General features: G+C 34.0%; 1 protein-coding gene across 1 annotated transcript in view; it reads left to right on the forward strand.

Annotated features, from left to right (window-relative positions):
- Positions 1-21,494, forward strand: part of COL24A1 (collagen type XXIV alpha 1 chain) — a 427,584-nt gene that overhangs the window by 376,906 nt on the left and 29,184 nt on the right. Inside the window, exons 49-54 of the mRNA XM_077119355.1 lie at positions 1,043-1,150; positions 2,741-2,848; positions 2,941-2,994; positions 3,567-3,629; positions 6,448-6,501; positions 11,048-11,083. Of these exons, the coding sequence (XP_076975470.1) occupies positions 1,043-1,150; positions 2,741-2,848; positions 2,941-2,994; positions 3,567-3,629; positions 6,448-6,501; positions 11,048-11,083 (423 nt within the window). The remainder of the gene's footprint in view (positions 1-1,042; positions 1,151-2,740; positions 2,849-2,940; positions 2,995-3,566; positions 3,630-6,447; positions 6,502-11,047; positions 11,084-21,494) is intronic.

The raw sequence follows: 21,494 nt of genomic DNA on the forward strand, positions 1-21,494 counted from the left end.
TAAGTGCTTGGTCTGGTAATGTTGATGTATATTGTATTTTCTTAGTACAACTATAATGTCATTGTATAATAAACACAAGATAATAATTTGATGACAAAATAATCCACATACCACTATATGCTAAAAGTACGACAGTCTACGTCTACTTTTTTCTTCTTTTCTGTTTTGACATAATGAATATGCCTTGGTAATAAAACAAGTAAAATAAAGTTTAAGATGATATATGTGCCATTCAAAACACTATCGAGTTATAACTGTATTACTGCAAAATGTAGTGCAACAAGCAGCAGTGCAAAATGATGAGAAAGCCACATAAGGTATCTGTCACCACTACTCAATTCTGTCGTAATAGACATTGTGTGAATGAATGAGCATGGCTGTATTCCAGTATATATATAGACTGAAATTTTAATTTCATACCATTTCCACATGTCATGAAATAGTCTTATTTTGGTTTTGTTTAACCATTTAAAAACATAAAAAGCTATTCTTAGCTCATAAGCTGTACAAAAACAGGTGACCAGCTAGATTTAGCTTATGGCTATAATTTGCCAGATCTTGTTCTAGGACTTGGTTTTAAGGAAATATTGTTTGATTAAGCTTATTTCCAGTCATTATTTATAGTAAATTTTCTGGAATACTTGTGGTTGAGGAATAGAATAGAGACATTAAGTAGTTAAAAAATTTGTCATGGACACCAGAGTATAAAACAGAAAAGTAGACTACAACAAGTAGGCTTCATACTTAGGCTACACCGTAAGTCAGAAGCTACTGCTGGACTATGCACTGCCTCAGTGTATTTATTTTAAAAACCTGAGATCGTTGCTTTAACTATAATCAAGTATTTCAGGTGCGTAAAAGTGTCCTCACAAAATTATTTGCACATTTCACTTATTTAGAAAAAGCACAGGATAACTCCCAAACCTGAGCAGTGTTTTGACACACAGTTTTTCAAAATACCAGCCCACCAAACCCTAACTGAGCCTCTCATAGATCTTCTAGTAGCTGCTGCAGTTTTCATTTCTTATTTTTTTTTCTTTAGGGCATCAGAGGCAGCCCAGGAAGAACAGGACTAACTGGTTCTCCAGGTCCACAAGGAGCCAAGGGCTTATCAGGCCTGCCAGGAAGCCCAGGATTTCTAGGCCCAAAGGTACTTTATCACTTTGTTCTGATGGATGAACACAGCACTGGCCACCCTTACTGGTCCTGGGTTTAAAAGCTAGATCACAAGATGTTAAAATTAATAGCTTTCAATAAAATTTGGCTTAGAGTAAAAACACATTAGATAAAAAGGAAAGTATGTGACCTTGACATATCCATCTCCTGTGATAACCACAAAGCTTGTAATTTGCCAAAACAGCTCATTAACCCAGGACTGGCAATGCTTTAAAAAATGCTATTTTTGATTCATCTTGATTCTTTTCTCACTGTTATCTACCTTCTCCTCCAAAACAGAGAAATCTTATTTACTTCCAGATGTGTACTTTCTCAGATATGCTTTCTAGATCTCTATGTCTCAACCTAACCAATCAATTAATAAATCTGATAACAGTACAGATGATTTCTTAGAATCAATGAGAGCAATTAAGTTTTGCATCAGCATTCCATGCATGGAGTATTGTCACATGTCAATAGATTTTCCCAACAAGGGCTCTCTTAGAAATATATCAATGCATTATTGACCCACACAATAGCAGAGATCAATCCAATTCCTAAAGCTATTTCATAAAAGCCTAGACATTGGCATCCTCATCATTACTGCCCTTTAATTTGATAGTTCCACTTCTACAGAATTTTAGGTATTTTAACCCATATGGGTCAACTGAAAATGATGAATCAGCTACTTACTATTTCCAATTTGAGCCTTCTGTTAATATTTATACCATGAATGTCACTTTCCACTAAAACCCAAGGCAGCTGAGCAAATGCTAAAGCTAAGGAGGAAAAAATGTCAGAAAGACCCCTACCTCTTTAGTATGAAGTTTCTGCAATAAAAAAAGGATCTGTATTTATCAAGTGCCAGAGTTACAACTTTATGTCAAATCAGTGAAAGATAAATTACTAATTTTAAAGAGCATTTGGCCCAAGTATTAGAAACATTATCTTTCATTAACCTACCTCTAAACTCCATCTGATTCCTAAGTTTACTATTAGAAATGGTGTAAAAAAAAATATTCTCTCGTTTCAAAAGCAAAAATAAAAGTAAATGAAAAAACCTTGACTTTTAAAAGTAAAATAATAGTAATTATGCATATCATTGATGTGAACTTTTAGGGGATAAAAAATGAAAATAACGGTTTTTATCAGAGGAACTGTGGGAAACAGATGATGGAAATTTCTTATTTGAAAAAATCATTGTGGCAAAAAACAAGATTCACACTTCAGGAAGCCCTGCTCTATTTCTGGTATCAGATAACTGAATTTTCTCTGCATAGCAGGGAAAAAACAGCAAACTAATATTAACACATGTAAACACACCCACACACACCACACTCTCACCATCCTTTCTGTAGGCTTACTACCCTCCTCCTAGGTTTCTAAGTCTCCCTTCCCTTCTTGTTCATTATAATCAAATATTACTTGTGTGGAAAATATTGGTGGAGAGGATGATAATGCAGAATTTGATTTCCCCAGTGCCTTGTAGTATGCCTAAGGATAAACCCATTTTGGGTTTCATTTAAAAGCCAAGATATTGTTTTGGTTCTAAAGTTAGGATCACCTTTCTTTTCTCTGTGCATAGGGTGAACAAGGGCTACCTGGTCAACCTGGGATGCGAGGTAAAAGAGGTCACCGAGGAGCACAGGGTGATCAAGGACCATGTGGAAAGACTGGCCTGAAAGGGCAGCCTGTATGTTCCAACTCAGAAACTCCCCAAATATTTATTCTACGGATCAGGCTGCTGTTGCACAACAGTGATTATTGTGTCTGTTCATATTGCAGGGAGAACATGGTGTTCAAGGTTTGAGAGGTTTCCAGGGATTCCCAGGCCCTAAAGTATGTGTACATGTTTTCTGCTAATCTTCAACCTATCTAGAAAAAAAAAGAGAAATGTTTAAATATAATATTTAGTAACTTGACCTAAGCTTTTATTTTTTTTAATCTACAAAATTTTAGTTGCATAAAGCTGTATAGTTAGTTATATATTTGATTTTTGAATGTTAATTTTAAAACTTATGTAGCTATACATTGACCTAGCAATTTCATTATATAATTTGCTTTTGAGCCTTCTCATTATTTTTTTCCAAACATTTTCAAGCAAACCAAAAAAACTGAGAGAATTTTATAGTGAACACCCATATACCTATTACCTAAATTCTACCATTAACATTTTACTCTACTTTATCATGTACCTATCCGTTCCTACCTCCTCTTCATTTTTAGTGCACTTCCAAGTAAATTGCATCTTAGTACATTTCCCCCTAAATTATTTCAGTATGCATTAAATTAACTATCACATTTGACTTTTTAAGAGCTGGTTCTTGGTAGATTGGTACAAGATTATTTCATTTGTAAAATTTTTCATGTAGAGATGAATTTTTGACTTCTGTGTTTTATTGTATTTCTAGGGTCCTGAGGGAGATGCTGGCATGGTTGGTCTGTCAGGTCCTAAAGGTCCTATTGGACAGCGAGTAAGTATAAAGATATTTTACCTACCCAGAAATTGTGGTTCTTTGTTTATTATAGAACTCAGGTTAAGAATGCTAAAATAATATACTTCAAATTAATAACATAAGCACATAAATTTTAAGGTAGATGCTCATTAGAACACATGCAGAGGTTCTCAACCTTTTTCAGTTCATATATTAATTTGTGCAAAAAAAACCCCTAGGCCACCCACCCCATAGTTTCTCAGTTTTTAATTAAAAAAAAAAAATCGGAACTTCTGTGAAGACTGTATAATGTATTTATTAACTCATAACTGGAATAAAAACATAAAATAGTTTCATGTTATGAGCATTAATACACCTGAGACCACCTCCATGCTCCACCTGGAGGAGGCTTGCCTATTACCAGACCTCCTCAGACCACACTTTGAAAAATACTTCCTGATGGCTGTTGTTTTTCTAGCTAGAGGGTAGGTATCCCAAGAGAAAGCTGTTTAAAGAGTTGCAAAGATGAGGTCTGAAGAATTTCAAATAGCAGTTTAGCAGTCTAGTGCCTGGAGTTGCAAACTGTAGAGAATATAAATAAGTCACCTCAGGAGAAAGGAATTATGAGGAAAAACTTTACAGCTGAAAACCATTGTCATGTACAAAATATTAAATGAAAAGTCAAAATTTATGATCCTACACCTCTTGGCTAACTCTTATATAACTTATTTTCAGTAATACAAAGAGCAGTGTTGTCATAGGAAGTGTTGTTTAAAGACCCTTCTCAACATTTCTTTATGTGTAAATCTATTAGTTATTTTTATGACTTCTGAAGAACTGTGAAAGTTGGAGTTTCTGTATATAGTCCAGTTCTTGATTTCCACAGGTGGATTATATTATGGGTAGGTTTCTCTATAGTAAATAGTACACTTAAGTTCATATTGATATCATTCTCCCAGTAATTAAATCCATTCGTTCATGTTTTATTTAGTTCTCCGTTAAGTCCTTTCTTGATATTGTCAAAGAGATGTTGGCTGCCTGCCTAGCACCTGTCCTAAGCGGGATCTCCCCAAGTGTTCTGTTTCACTCGACCAGGATCTGGGCTTATACTGCTTTGCATGTCAAGAAATTTTATCAACTTACCAATAGGAAAGTTCTGGTAACTAACTCACAAATACTTATTTATTAAGTGTAGCTATTTGTTGATTAAGTCATTTTAGGAGACAGGTTAACAGTCCTGATACATTAATAATTAGCAAGAAACTATTACATACCAGGTACTGACATTAAATTTGTGCACTTTCACTCATTTAATCCTCATTAAAAAAAAAAATCCTGTGAACGATGCCATTATCCCCATTTTGCACGTGAGAAACTGAGTCTTGGAATCTAATTTGCTCAAGTCTATATATGGCTAGGATGTGAAGAAGCCAGGATGTGAATCAACATCTGATTGACTTCATTGCAAAAGTCAAATCAGAATTAGAATATAAAATGGATATTATTAAGTGCCCAGTACCTAGTTCTGCATATGCTAGCAACAAACATTTAATGATTAAATAAATAACATTCATTGAAACTAGAGAATCTAGATTAAGTGCTCTTCATTTCAAAGATGTATTTATGTAGCCACCTGATAACAAACATTAAAAATCATAGCACCATGTCTTTTGGATACATCTAGATAAACATAGACAATTGTTTGCACTTTGATCCTACTTTACCTGAGTCCATTTATATCACCCCATTTTTAAAAATAAATCATTATTTCAAAGATCACAGTTCAGTTGATTAGCTTGAAGCTTTCTTGTCCTTTTAAGTGATAAACGGGTCTAGAGGATACATTTAATCAGGCTAAGAAATCAAGTCTCTGGATGTTATATGGATCTTGGAGATTTGGATATCACATTTAGAAAAAAATGTGAAATTTAGAAAAAGCTCCACTTAAAGTAGAGCTTTGTGTTTAAATGTGATTTCATTAGATTTACTTTTAGAGTTGCAGATAATTTCTCTATTTAATGCCACCTTAATATTAAAGCTACTTAATAGCATCATAACTAACTCATTTGATAGTATTTTCTACACTTTGGCAGGAGTTGGAAAAAGAGAAGGCCTGTTAGACATCTTTATTTATGTATGGCAGGTTAAGTGTGAACCAGAAAGACTGAAGTTTATAGCCAGTGAGAATGGAAGTGGAGGTTGGGGGGAAATAAAACAAAAATGAGTATTTTGTATTCATTGAGAAGTGAAAGGGTTCATAGCTAGTTTGGGAGGAGTTAACCAGAGTTCCATTTATTCAAGAGTGTCTTCAAAATCAGTTAACAGCTTGCAACTTAATAAGCATTTTTCAGACTTAATCTTCACAGTGGTCCTATGAGATAGACATTTTTATTCCTGTTTTACAGGTGGGAAAACTAAAATTTATTCACATATGATGCCCTCTGGTTCTTTCCCATGCTTTCTCTGTATCCTATGATGCATGTCACTCAAACATCTGCTCCTTCAACATCTATAAAGACATTTAATCACCAATTTGCTCATCATTCCACATAGTCCTTTTAATGTAAAAACATTCATAAAATGGCATTATTAAAATTATTCCTACATAAAAATTATAATGCTGATATATCAGTTTGTGAGAAATTGTAACTCTCCTGATATATAAAATTATGCTGCATTATTATAAAAGTAAAATATGCAGAATTGTATCATAGATTGTGGATTAAAATTACTATGATTTCTGCTAATTCAACTATAAATTTTATAATAACTGTAATCACAAAGAAAAAGAAATTCTCTGGATTTGTTTTTAATTATACTGGAAATGAGACTGACTGTTTTTCTTTTATCCTAACAGGGAAATACTGGCCCCCTTGGCAGAGAAGGTATTATAGGCCCAACAGGGAGAATTGTAAGTTTGTCACAGTAGAGGTCTTTTTTTTGTATTTTCATACTCTTTTTTTCACCTTTAGTTCTATTTCAAAAAGTGGTTCTCAAAGGATCAACCTAGGTATGTGAGAAGCAAAGGAAAAAAACAGATATACTCTTTCTGTGGTCCAGAGATCTTGGAGATCATGTATATAATAAATTGTAAAAGTGTGATAGGAAGTTAAAACTGAAGTTGAGAAAGGAAATAGAACCAGAAGTTTTTGAAGCATAGGGACAATTACTAAATCAATAAAAATGGTTCTTACTGAAGGAGAGAACATAGCAAAGCAGACAGGCAAGATTTGAGTCTTAGGAAGTAACTACCATAGAGGAAAGAAAGAAATAATTGTTAGGAATAACATGAAAGCCAGAAGAGTACAAAGTTAGATAGGTAAAGTTTCAAGAAAGGAATAGTTGACAATGATTTTTGAGAGAATAAGTTGCAGTAGAAGATGGACTACAGATTTCAATGAAGAAGAAAGTAAATAAAAATATTTAGTAACTTTTCTTAAATTTTTCAGAAAAGTTTTGATCTGGATGTTATTATTTCCATTTTATAGATAAGGAAACAGATGTGGTATACAAAGGTTCATCTAGTCATTCAAAGTGATACAACTAATGAATTACATAGTTGATGTTTCTTACTTCAAAACCAGTGCTCCTTCCACCTCAGTCAAGTTATATCTGAAGAGGAAATACAAACAAGTAGTATATACCAGCACTTTTAGAACTACGGCTAGGAAATAAAGCAGAGAAATATGACAATGTTTGGGGAGGTGATAGTTTTATAGTTGAGTTTTGCAATACTGATAATAAACATACAAAAGAGAAGCACAGTAGAGAGGGTTAAATTGAATATCAATATTTTGAATAATTTGAAAGTGTTACATATATATAGAGAGACAAGGTTTAAAAATATAAAAATAGAATGCTTCAAGTATTAAGTACAACTCTTCTGTTTAATAAACTGAGAGAATTCAGCACCAAAGTTACTGAATTTATAAGCAAAATAAATGTATAACAACATTTCTCTAGACTTTTCACATTTACCACTCAGAGTTATTTAGTCTAAGTTGGAGATTTCAAGTGGGAGAATTCTCATATTTCAGTGGGTGGTTCTTCAGCAAACAAAGGAATACATACTGTTCTGATTACTGAGAAATTGTTCTCCTCTGTCAAAAATGTGAAATATTAATTAGCCAGAGAAAATGTGATGAAGAAATGGCTGAATTAAAATATCTTACTGTTTGTTTATGGATAGTTCTTAAAGGTCCTTACAATATTCAGCATGCACATCACATTTTTTCCATGTTCTATTTTTCCATTCTCAGAAAAAACTCCTGAGAATAGATAGTTCATTATGAAAGAATAAGCATTTGAGAATGATCAAAAACATTGTGAAGAAAAATAGTGGCAGAGAGTAAGAGTGTGGGAGCTTGCATTTTCAAATAAAAGCTATACTACAGAGTCATTGTAAATGAAACTATAAGGTAAGACAAAAAATATAAACAAATCAATCATAGAACACCTCTAGAGCCTAGAAATGGACCTTGGAATATCTAGGAATTTAATTATAACAAAAATAGTATATAAGGATAATTTTGGTTACAAGTAATAGGAACCCTGAATCAGACTGGCTTTAACAATGAGGAAATTTATATACATTATAGGAAATCCAAAAGTAGGAAGACTTCAGATTTCATTAATTTAGTGACTCAATCATCCAAGACCAGGTTCTTTCCATATCTCTACTCTTCCAGCCACACATTGGCTTCATAATCAGGGGTATAGCAAGATGACTACAATTTTTAGGAGTCACATCCATAATTATTATCTACCCACATAACTATTATCCAAAGGGAAAAAGTGGTCTGTGGAGAAATACAATTTTTTCCAAAAGTTTCCCATTGTATTTCTCCTTGTGACTAATAGACCAGCATCCAGCTACATGCCCATTCTTAAACCAGTGACAGGGAAGAGAGATGGAATTACTTTGAGTCCTGTTACTGCTGTATAAAATTGGAACCCTATTTTAACCAAAATTTTTAAAAAATAAATCCCAGACGAACTCTTAAAAACTTTAATGTGGAAAATGAAACAACAAAACCTTAGAAAAATTATCTAGAAAACTAACGTCTAACTTAAGAGTTGGGGAAATCTATACAAGATAAGAAATCTGAAAACTATAAAGGAAAAGAAAAAATTTGAGTACTTGAAAATTTTAAAACTTGTATGGAAAAAGATTCCATAATAAATTAATATAGGTTAAGGAAATTATTTGCAAAGCATACAACATATAGCAGGCTAATGTACAAAGAGTTCATACAAATTGATATGAAAAAGATTGAAAACTCAATAGAAAAAGTAGCACAGGGTCAAAATAGGTAATTCACAGAAAAACAAATTATTTGAAAAGATGCATATCTTACTTCTAGTGAAATGAAAATAAAAGTAATAATAAAGTATTACATTTAACTTCTCAAAAGAAAAAACAGTACTCTCATTTATCACTGATAGAAACGTGAATGAAAGCCCTTTCAGAAAGATACTTGTTAAAGTATAAGTGCATATACCCGTAACCAAACAGTTCCACTTTGATGACTTTATCACATAGAAATCAAAGTACCAGCGCACTAAGTGTGTATCTTTGTATTGGCAAAAAAAAAAAAAAAAAAAAGTCTGAAAACCATGTGACTGCTCATCTGTAGAGGAATGGCTGAGCAGAATGTGGTATACATTTCATGAAATATTATGTAACTTTCAGAGAGAATTAGTAAAATCTAGTCCAGTTGAATTGCCGTTATTTCATGGTGCATTTTAAGTGGAAAGCATAATTCACAGACATGTACATAATATGAACCCAACTTTATAAAACATGACAGATAACTCCCATGCATATATAAATGTATTTGTGAATATCTTGTTAGAAAAAGGTATGAAAAAGCTGTATACCAGGTTGTTAATACTGCGTTGGGGGTAGGATAGAATATAAAAGAGAAGTGCTGTAAAGATGTCTTAAAAATCAGTTTTTAAAAGCTAATGCCCGGGGTGCAAGGGTAGTTCAGTGGTAGAATTCTTAGCTGCCATGCAGGAGATCTGGGTTTGATCCCCAGCCCATGCGCTTCCTAAACACACAAACAAAAAACCAAACAAACAAAACTTCAACAAATGGTGCTGCAATAAGGGGATACTCATATGGAAAAAGAATGAAATGTGACCCCCGCCATCAGCATACAAAAAAAAAAAATTTTTTTTAAAATAAAAGCTAATACCCTAAATTAAAGTGGGTTGAGGACAGGATGGAAAAATCAAAAGAAGAAATACAAATGACAAATAACATGGAAAACATGTATTTTAGCTTACAAAATTGACAAAGGCAAATAGTATATAGCATGTATCAGGCGAAATATATGCAAACTGTTTTCTTCAGGTGTGAATGCAAATTCGGAGAAACTTTCTGAATTTTTTTTATCAAAAATTCTAAAGAGTATAAGGATGTTAAAGCAATGTTGTTTATAAAGACAAAAATAGAAAAACAAAAAATCTAATTATAGGAAATTAAATAAAAATATTATCATAGTTTATTAAATACCAGGTAACTATTATAATTATTAGAGGAATGTGATTTGATTGACATGGAAGAACATTCATATTATATTGTGAAGGGATAAATTCAGGTTACAGAAAAAAATGAATGGTACCATTTAATTTTTTACTAACAAAATAGATATATATATTTCCATAGTGGTAGGTACCAAAATATTAACAGCAGTTGAAAAAGCCTTAAGTCCACCCAACAACAACAGACTGCACATTCTTTTCATAAGTACATGGTTCATTCACTGAGATAGTTCATATTTTGGGTTGTAAAATAAATTTTAACAAATTTAAAAGAATTGAAATAATACAGAGTATGTTCTTTGGCTATAATGAAGTTTAACTAGAACTCAGTAACAGAAAGATAATAGGAAAATCTCCAAACACTTGAAAATGAAACCACACACTTTTAAATAATCCTTACATCAAAAAGAAAGTCTCAAGGTAAATTAGAAAAATATTTTAAGCTGAATTAAAATATGTACAGTATGTCAAAATTTGTGTGAAACAGCTATAAAAGGAGTATAAAGAGAAGATGAAAGAAAAGAAAACCATCTTAGAAACGGAGTTTTCAAAACCTAAAGGAGACAAATATTAGACAAATTTAACTGCCATTTTGTTTTCTAAATTATTTTGCATATGATTGCCAGATCAGCTGTTTTGATTTAATTAAATGAATGAATAGCTTGTTATCCCAGTCTCACTTCATTGTACAGCTAGGGATAGCAAAACAGACAGCATAATGAATTAACAGGTTATTTTTTGTTTTGTTTTACTTTGGTTTACTTAGGAATAGAAAACTAGAACTTATATTAATTAACGAAAAATGTCTTGCCACATAGTAAAGAAAGCAGAAATGGTCATGTTGCTGTGTGCAACCTCAGCTACAGTTGATAAGTAATACCCTGAAGTAACTTTTTTTTTTCTTTTAGGGACCCAGAGGTGAAAAGGGCTTTAGAGGTGAAACTGTAAGTTTAAATTTATGGCTATAGTGTCACTTGTTACTAGGCTCCAAGAAAGCAGAGACCTTGTCTGATTTGTTCACTGTTATGACTCTGAAACTTGAGGCATAAAAATAAAATTGTAATAGTTGTCAATCAGAACAATAAGATATGTGGTATTTCACAGTGAAACTTGATTATCCTAAGTGTGTTTAAGAACTTGCAGGTCACATTCTTCCAGATCATTGTGTAAAATGAAATATTTGCCTTGTCATACATCAAGAGAGCAAGTATGAGCCTTATTCACCAGTGCCAAAACAAGAGTACTGCCAGGTTCCTTTGGGTGTATACTCACTATGTCCAGGCAGCACCGAAGAGGGTAGCAAAGTGGAAACAAGTCATTAGTTGTATTTTGCAGCCAATTGATAACATTAATGGTAAAAAGGGAGGCAAAAAGTAAAATAGCACTTTCAGGACCTAAATGGTTTATACTGGTACTATATCCCACATTTTTGGGGATGCCAGTACTTCAGAATTAAAGGTACTTTGTAAAGGAACAATCTTCCCAGGTGAAGTTATTAAAACAACAGCCAGGAGCATAGACATGGCTTGGAATGGAGTCAGGGAGATTGAAACCAAGTACGGAAGACCCACAGAACAAACTTAAAGACAGCAAGGGAAATGAAGTTACATCATTTTAGCAGAGCTTTTTGTCCTCACCATTGGATATGCTTGGACACCAGAAATAGTAAGCTGCAGTTATATTAATTAGCTGGAGAAAGAAAATTGTATGATTTCAGATAGCCTAAGAATCCCCAAAGACATTAAAATAGATTTGTTCAGTTTGCAGAAATGTGACCTTCATGTTTTCTCAGCAGATGCACATGGCCCTCATGTTTTCTCAGCGGTCGTACAATAGCAGGAAACAAGGCCATATGTATGAAGTAAAGCCATGTTCACACAAGGAGAGGAAAGGGGAAAGGGAAAGTAGGGAGACTTGAACTTAGCACATTTTCCAGACTTATCTGGCTCCAAATGCCTCCTTAACCTTCTTTCCAGGTATTGTGACCAAACATAAGCTTCTATAGGATTGAAAGCCTTGAGTACATAGAACAATGTCACAAGCATTTCATGTGGAGAAAAGCAACGCCAGAGGCTTGGATGAACTATGTATTCAATGGAGTATGACCGCAATCTTAGCTTGTGTTGATAGAAATACAGCAGTTGGTAGTCCAATCTGCACCAGACAGGCAATCCCTAAAGGACAATATGGGCAAAATTAAGCACATTCAGAAAAGGACTCTGTCAGCCTGGTAATGAATCTGAGAGCCATACCCTGGGAAAATGAATTTAAATGTCTGAGTCATTTAGCCAGATTTTCTCACCTGATCGCATCCCTCTCTGCTTTCTCCTCACTTTCTGACTTTTGCACCTGCATTTTCTCTCCCGTACTCCTCATCCCAATAATTCTTACTCACCTTGAGTTTCAATTTAAATGTCACTTGCTCAGGATGAACTTGCTAATATTTTGGCCATACCCCACTGCCACCCTTGGTCCTAGCACCAAGTAACTCGGACCTAGTACAATGCCTGGTGCCTGTTCTTCAGTTTTCTACTTGAATGTCCACTTATCATAAAGGCTTTTCTTAACTAGCCTAGTAAAAATAGCAATACCCTCATCCTCTCAAAATTCCCTATCTTTCCTTGCCCTGTTTCATTACCACCTGACATACTGCATATTTGTTTTTTGCTTATTATATCTCCCCTCACCAGAATGTAGTCTCCATAAGCCCAGATGTTCTATCTACTGTTTCTTTTGAATGCTGTGTCTCCAACAACTAAGACAGTGCCTGTCTTATAGTTGGCATTCAATAAATACTTGATGAATTATTGATAAGTTAGAGAAGTCTTAGGTTGTAGGGGCATGATAGTTATTTTCAAATATTTGAAAGGTTGTCTATGGAAGAGAGAATAGATATAACATGAGTAATTCTAGAGAACAAAATGTAAATGATTTATATATGGAATTGTATTTTCAATTTCTGTGCTCACCTACCTGAAAAACAGTGCTAACTCTATGAGGACATGACGTATATTTGATACCACCTGGTCCCTACTTATGATCTTTGATACCACCTGGTCCCCAGCCTATCATGGCAACTGCCACTTATCCTAACACACAGTAAATACTGACCAAAGAATGCATTTTTAGGAAGGTCTTAGCTCAATATAATAAAAATGAACTATCAATTGGAGCTATACAACAAGATAATGTTGTAAGATTGTGTTTTAGTTTCTGAGGCTGTTTAAATCAGATACCATGAAATGCATTGGCTTTAACAGTTGGAATTTATTAGCTTACAATCTTGCAGTTTTGAGGCTGAGAAAAATATCCAAATCAAGGCATCATTAGGCAATGCTTTCCTCCTGAAGATTGGCTGCCAGCGATCCTCGGCTCCTCTGCCACATGGCAAGACACATCGTGGTGTCTACTGGTCTCTCCCTTCTCTTCTGAGTTTCTATGATTTCAGCTTGTTGCTACCATGGTTTTCTCTCTGTCTGAATTACATTCACTTATAAAAGAGTCCAGTAAGAGGATTAAGACACACCCTGGGCCACGCCTTAATTGAAGTATCCTACTTAGGATAGGTTTACACCCACAGGACTAAATAAACTTTAAGAACATAATTTTCTGGGGTATATACAGTGTCAAAACACCATAGACAGTGAGCGCCTGTCACTAGAAGGCAATCTCAGTTACTGGACTGGCACTTATGTACTGAGTTGGAGATTGAAATAGATCATTTAAAGTCTTTTCCACTTCTAAGAGTCTCTGATTCTACATAAAAGAAAAATAAATAATCCCCCAAAAAAGAAATGTCAAATGGGTGCTATATGGGAATATGAGAATCCTGTTTTTTATGCATAATTGTGCTGTAAATCCACCACTTCTCTAACAAAAAAAAAATTTTAATTTAAAAGAATTAACAAAGGCAAAGAACATAAAGCAGGTTCCTTAAAAGTAGTGTTTAATTCCTCTCAGCTCTAAACTCTATTCTGAATCCATCATTTCTCTCATTGTCTTCACTTGTCCACATAGCCATGATCTACCCCCCGGAATTTCTTGACTTCTGTTCATTGCTTCCACTTTTTCCCCTACCTAGCAACTAGAAGTATATTGTTAAATAAATCAGATTATAATACTCCCCTGTTTAAAACCTCCCTGTGAATTACTTTTGCACTTAGAATAAATTCTGTAAAATCCATTTTACGTTGGTCTACAAGACCCTACATGAGCTGGTGCCTGTTTGCCTTTCCAGTCTCACGATATAATACTTTCCTCCTACACACTATGCTGACTTCTCTCTATCTTTTGGAATATGCTTGCCTTTTACTTAGAAAACTCTTTCACTGCCCTTCGAATGATTGCCTTTATGTCACTATTCAGGTCTCTGTTGAAGTGTCATCTCTTTAGTGATGTCTTCCCTGATTACTCTGTCATCCATTATTCCCAGTCATTCTCTCACAATACCGTTTTGTTGGCTTCATAGGACCTGCCACTATTTGAACTTACCTTTTTTCTGTCTCCACTAGAAAGTGAACTTCCGTAGAGTAGGAAACTTTGTCTGGTACATTGGTCATCAGTGTCCAAAACAGAATTTGGCGTGTAATAGGTAATATTTGATAAATGAATTGATAAATGACTGAATACTATTTCCTAAAATGAAAAGGCTAACAGCTATTTCCAATTCTACACTACCAACGTGGCATTTCCAGAAATTAACATACTTACTAGTCTTTTGTTCTGTGAGTTGCCTTTTGTTACATTTTGACATTGTAAACTCTAGTATTCATCCCAAGTATGTCCTTTCTGCCACTGAGAGTTTCTATTATTGTCAGTTGTTAGTTTCTTACCTTTCTATTCTGAACTTGCTCCATGTCTGCCTGTGTGCCATTTTAAAATTAAGTCCCTCAATGTAGTTATACGTATTGCAAAATATATGTATGTTTTCTCAACAGAACCAGAGTTTTGTTTGTAGATATAGAATTAGTTTTCTTCACAAATAAGTTGCAAACCTCTAGTTTCAAAGACAAAAAATAAAAACAGGCGAACAAAATAGGCACTGACATTTAGAGCAGGCAATTAAATTAGCTGCTGAGAAGAAGGATTAACTGGCACATTAAAATTATGAGTTTAGTCTGTTTTTATTATTGAGTAACTAGTGCTAAATATTGTGGTATTTCCTCTCTCTTCCTTTGATTCCATTAGATTTTAAGAGCTCTATTAATGTGCTGTTTTAATTCCTAGTGATCATTCTATAATTAATCCATAAAATGTGCCGTTAATTAAACCTTTTCTGCTTTGATTCTGTGGAAAAGCTTGGTAACATTCCTGTACTTTCATTGGGACTTTTTCAGTACATTTTTTCAGTTTTGCTATCTTCAAGGGGATGGTTTAAGTAATTGACTGGCTAAAGACTCCTAATTAGTTATTAAGTTTCAGAAATTGAATATCCTCAAGGAAGTTAGCCTCAGAAAATGTCAGTAAATGAGATGTTTGTGGAGTAGCCAATACCTACTGAATTGAGACAAATAAGACACTTCACTCCTTGTACAAAGATCAGAACCACACAATCCATCAAATTGTGCTTTATAAATCTTCATTTTTGGTTTTACATGATGCTTAAAGAATTTATAAAGCTATGTTGTACTTACCAATTTTTAAACCAAGAATTTTAAGCATGATTCAATGAGTTTTAAAACACAGAGAAGATTACAGCTATTACACATCACATGAAAAGCAGTCCTTTAGCATAAACCTGGTTTATTGGTTAGGCTTCATACCATTTACATTTTGACATTGTAAACTCTAGTATTCATCCCAAGTATGTCCTTTCCGCCACTGAGAGTTTCTATTATTGTCAGTTGTTAGTTTCTTACCTTTCTATTCTGAACTTGCTCCATATCTGCCTATATGTGTGCCATTTTAAAATTAAGTCCCTCAATGCAGTTATACGTATTGCAAAATATATGTATTTTTTCTCAACAGAACCAGAGTTTTGTAACATCCTAAGAAAATCTGGTAGATATAGAATTCTATCTTCTCCCCCTAACTTCAAAACTATAGCACTATTGGCAAACTAATCTTTAAAGGTTGCACTATTGGCAAATTAATCTTTAAAGTTACAAACATCTCCAGACATCTGTGACACCCCAAACATTTTAAGAACATGATTGAGTAATTTTTGAAGTAAGTAATGCAAAGAGGATTCTCAAAAATAACGGAATATGATTAATAAAAAATTAAATTTAACTCATAGCAGAAATAATATCCTAGTATCATCTGAAAAGAATGTCACAACTTGAAACATTTAAGTTAAAGTCATAAAAGTATGGAAAAAGTGATGTCATCAACATTGTGACATAAGACATTCCCTGAAAAGCCTCCCTAGAGAGTTAGTGAATAAAAGGACAAATCTTGCTTGAAACTCTAGAGGATGGTAGAGAATGGAGAAGAGTTCCACAAATACTGAGTTGAAAAACAGAAAAATCTTAAAAAGGAAATTACATCCTGGACATCAGTCAGTTTCCACTCCCCTTCCCCTCACCCAGTTCTGCACAGCTTGCGAGCCACACAGAGGCGCATGATTCAGGTCCCTCCCACCACAGACTGAGACTGTAGAGTGAATCACAGGCATATCCAGGCACCATGACCCAGGTCCACAGAGACTCAGAGTGGAACACAAGCCATTGAGGAGTGCTGGATACAAAAGGGACTCCAAAGGTAAAAATAAAAGACAGATTGTGGTAGAAAGGCTGGTAAGAACTGTTATTCCTTTACTCAATCCAGTTTCAGCCGGCTGAACACTTAAAAGGAAAAACGGACTTTTCTGAAGTGACCCATCTTTCTGAATTGACATCTGGGTCCCCAGGGTAGGATACTGTAATGGGGAAGAAACTGGAAATAGAAAAGCCTCATAAGAAAAAAAAAAAAAAAAAAAGATGGTGAGGGGAGGGGGTGTTAAACTGAGCTGCTGTAAGATAGGATGGGTCCAAGAACTGAAAAGTGTAAGGAAAACAGGGCAATGAGAGGGAGAGAACATTTAAACCAACTCATAAGAGCTGGGGAGAAAAGTTTGCACAAAAAGAAAAAAAGAAAGAATAGACCAAAATTCCTGGAGAAGGAAAAGGAAAAAAGAAGGCTCTCTCCAGGAGGTGAAACAATGCTACAAAAAGTACAATCTCAAAAATTACACCTCATATCCACGGCAAGAATCAGATGAAGAAGAGCTGAGAAAATCTGAACAGTTAAACACAGACTGTTCTAAAGGTCAAGAATAAGTTAGACCAAACATCAAAGAAGAGCCATAGCACAAAGCCAACCCTAGAATAGAGGGAGAAATGAACCTTCAGAGTTAACACATCAAGATAATCAGATGTCTAGACATCAGCAAAAAATGACAAGCCATACTAAGAAACAGGAAGACATGGCTCAGTCAAGGAAGCAAATTAAAACTTGAAGAGGAGAGTCATAAGTTGGAACATCTAATCAGACGTGTCCAAACAAATCTCCTAAATAAATTCAATGAATTGAAGAAAATATGCATGAAGAGCTTAAGGATAATAATACAACATGTGAGGATAAAGAAGAATTTGAAAGTATTAGAAGAAGCATAACAGAAATTATGTGGTTGAAAGGCACAATAATAGAGATTAAAAATACACCAAGGGTATAAAACAGCAAATTTGAACAGGGAGAAGAGACAATCAACAAACTAGAAGACAGGATTATTGAAATCAGTCAGGAGAAGAGATATAGAAAATAATAGGAAAAATTGAACAGTGTCTCCAGAATTTGAGAGACAGCATGAAGCGCAAAAGCATGTATGTCATGGGTGTTTCAGAAGAGAAGGGAAAAGGAGCAGAAAGAATATTTGAAGAAATAATAGCTGAAACCTTCCAAATCTTATGAAAGACACAAATATACATATCCAAGAAGCTCAACATACTGCAAACAGAATAAATCCTAACAGAACTACTCTGAGACACGTACTAATTATAATGTCAAATGCCAAATTTAAAGAAAGAATTTTGAAAACCCCAAGTGAAAATCAATTCGGCACATACAAGGGATCCTCATTAACTAAGTGCTAATTTCTCATCAGAAACCATGGAGGTGAGAAGGCAATGGTGTAATACATTTAAGGTACTGAAAGAGAAAAACTGCAAGCCAAAGATTCTTTATCCAACATAACTGTCCTTCAGAAATGAAGGAGAGTTTAAAATATTCATAGATAAACAGAAACTGAGATAAGAAACATCCACAAGAGACTTGACCTACAAGAATTAATAAAGGGAATTCTGCAGATTGAAAGGAATAGACAGGAGAGTGTCTTGAAGTAGTATGTAAAAATGAAGATCATCACTCAGGGTAACTAAAACGGTAAATACAAAACCCAATACTGTATCCTCAATAAACAACTCTAGTCTTTAAGTCCTATAAGTACCACAATACAATTAAACAAGAAAAAGGCATATTACCTGATAAAGGGTGTGTAAAATATAGTATTAAAGTGAGTCAAAAACAACATAAAGAGGGGAAACAGAGGGATATAAGAGCAGAGAAACTGCTATTGAAACTAAGTTGGAACCCTTAGAAATTAGTAAATTATTGTTGTAGGTTATATAATATAAGCTCAAGATATAATCACAAAGAAAGTATTCTTAAAATATACAGAAACAGAAATGAAAAAGGATCAGTTGTATCACCAAAGATACAGAAAAGGAGGTTGCAATAAAGAAAATGAGGGACAAAAAAAGATTTGGCATATAAAAACCAAAGGACAAAATGGCTGAAGTCACTCCTGCCTTTACAGTAATAACATTGAATGTTAATGGATTAAACTCCCCAATCAAAAGACACAGGTTGAGGGAATGGATAGAAAAAGAATGGTCTAACTATATCTTGTTAACAAAAGACTCATCTCAAACCTGGAGATACAAAAAGTTGAAAGGATGAGAAAAGATATTTCCATGAAAATAGTAATCAAAAGAGCTGAGTGGGTTATACCAATATGTGACAAAATAGATTTTAAGTCAAAAGCTGTTAGAATAGACAAAGAAGCACTGCTTAATAATAAAAAGGATAAGTGACCAAGAAAACAATCATAAATATTTATGCACCTAACCACAGTGCCCCAAATACATGAGGCAAACACTGGCAAAACTGAAAGTAGAAATAGACTCCTCTGCAATAACAGTTGACTACTTCAGTATACCACTCTCATCAATATAAAACACCTATGAAAGATCAAAAGTAAACTGCAAACTTGTCTAATATGATAAATTAATTTGACCTAACAGACATATACAGAACATTGCACAAACAGGAGAATACATTTTATTTTCAAGTGCACATTGATCATTCTCCAGGATAGACCATATGTTGGGTCACAAAACAAGCCTCAATAAATTTAAAAAGACTGAAGTCATACAAAGCATCCTCTTTGACCATAATGAAATGAAGATGGAAATCAATAAAAGGTGGGAAACTGGAAAATCCACAAATATATGGACGTTAAATAAACATCTCTTAAATGACCAGTGGGTTAAAGATGAAATTGCAAAGGAAATCAGTAAATATCTTCAGGAGAATGAAAATGAGAACACAAAATATCAAAACTTATGATGGCAGTGCTTAGGGGAAAGCTTTAAATGCTTACATTTAAAAAGAAGCAAGAGCTAAGATCAAAGACCTAACTGCACACCCAGAGGAACTAGAAGAAGAACAGCAAAGTAACCCCAAAGCAAGCAAAAGGGCATAAATAGCAAAGATTAGAACAGAAATAAATGAAATTGAGATTTAAAAAATAGAATTAAAACAAAAGTTGGTTCTTTAAGAAGACCAATAAAATCGGCAAACTCTTAGCTAGACTGACAAAGAAAAAGAGAGAGAAGATGCAAATAAATAAAATCAGAAATGAGAAATTTCTGATCCCACAGAAATAAAAGGATCATAGAGGATACTATGAATGAACAATTGTAAACCAACAAATATGACAATCTAGATGAAATGGATAAGTGTGTAGAAACACAGAACAACCTACACTGACTCAAGAAGAAATAGAAGACCTCAGCATACCAACTACAAGTAAAGAGAGTGAATCAGTCAATCTCTCCCAACAAAGAAAGCCCAGGACCAGATGGCTTCACAGTTCCACCAATCATTCCAGGAAAAATTAATAGCAATCCTGTTCACACTCTTCCAAAAACTGATGACGGTGAAGATTGAAAGCTTTCCCTCTAAGTTCCCTCTAAGATGCCCACTATCATACTGTTCAATTTAACATTATACTGGAAGCTCTAGCCAGAGCAATTAGGCAAGAAAAAGAAATAAAAGACATCCAAATTGGAAAGGAAGAAGTAAAACTTTCACTATTTGCAGAATATTACCTAATTCATTCTAGGGGGGCAATATTACCCTAACACCAATGCCAGATAAAGAATCTGCAAGAAAAGAAAATTACAGACCAATCTCTCTTATGAATATAGATGCAAAAATCCTCAATAAAGTGCTTGCAAACCGAATCCAACACCATTTTAAATAATTCTACACCATGATCAAGTGGGTTTTATGCCAGGTGTGCAAGGATGGTTCAACATAGGAAAATCAATTAATGTAATATATCCCTTTAACAAAACAAATGGAGGGAATGACATGATCATCACCATTGACATGGAAAAGTCATTTGACAAAATTCAGCATCTTTCCTTGATAAATACACTTTGAAAGATAGAATAGAAGGATACTTCCTCAACATGATAAAGGGCAAACACACAGCTAACATCAGTTTCCCTCTAAGTTCTGGAACAAGACAAGGATACACACTGTCACCACTGCTATTCCACATTATACTGGAAATTCTAGCCAGAGCAATTAGGCAAGAAAAAGAAAGAAAAGATATCCAAATTGGAAAAGGAGTATAATTTTCACTATTTGCAGATGACATGATCCTATATTGGAAAGTCTAAAAGAACTACAACAAAGCTCCTAGAGCTAATAAACGAATTCTGCAAAGTAGCAATATATACAAGAGCAGCACACAAAAATCAGTAGTGTTTATATACACTAGTAAAGAGCAAGCTGAGGAGGAAATCAGGGGAAAACTTCCATTTACAATAGCAAGTAAAAGAATCAAATATTTAGGAATAGATTTAACCAAGAATATAAAGTATTGTGTACAGAAAACTGCAAAACATTGTCAAAAGAAATCAAAGAAAACCTAAATAAATGAAGGATATTCAATGTTCATGGATTGCAATACTAAATATTGTTAAGATGTTGATTCTATACACAATGATTTACAGATTCAATTCAATCCCAGTAAAAATCCCAATAGTCTACCTTGTAGAAACTGAAAAGGTAATTATCAAATTT

Source organism: Tamandua tetradactyla, chromosome 11, assembly GCF_023851605.1.
Source record: "Tamandua tetradactyla isolate mTamTet1 chromosome 11, mTamTet1.pri, whole genome shotgun sequence".
Lineage (NCBI taxonomy): Eukaryota > Metazoa > Chordata > Mammalia > Pilosa > Myrmecophagidae > Tamandua > Tamandua tetradactyla.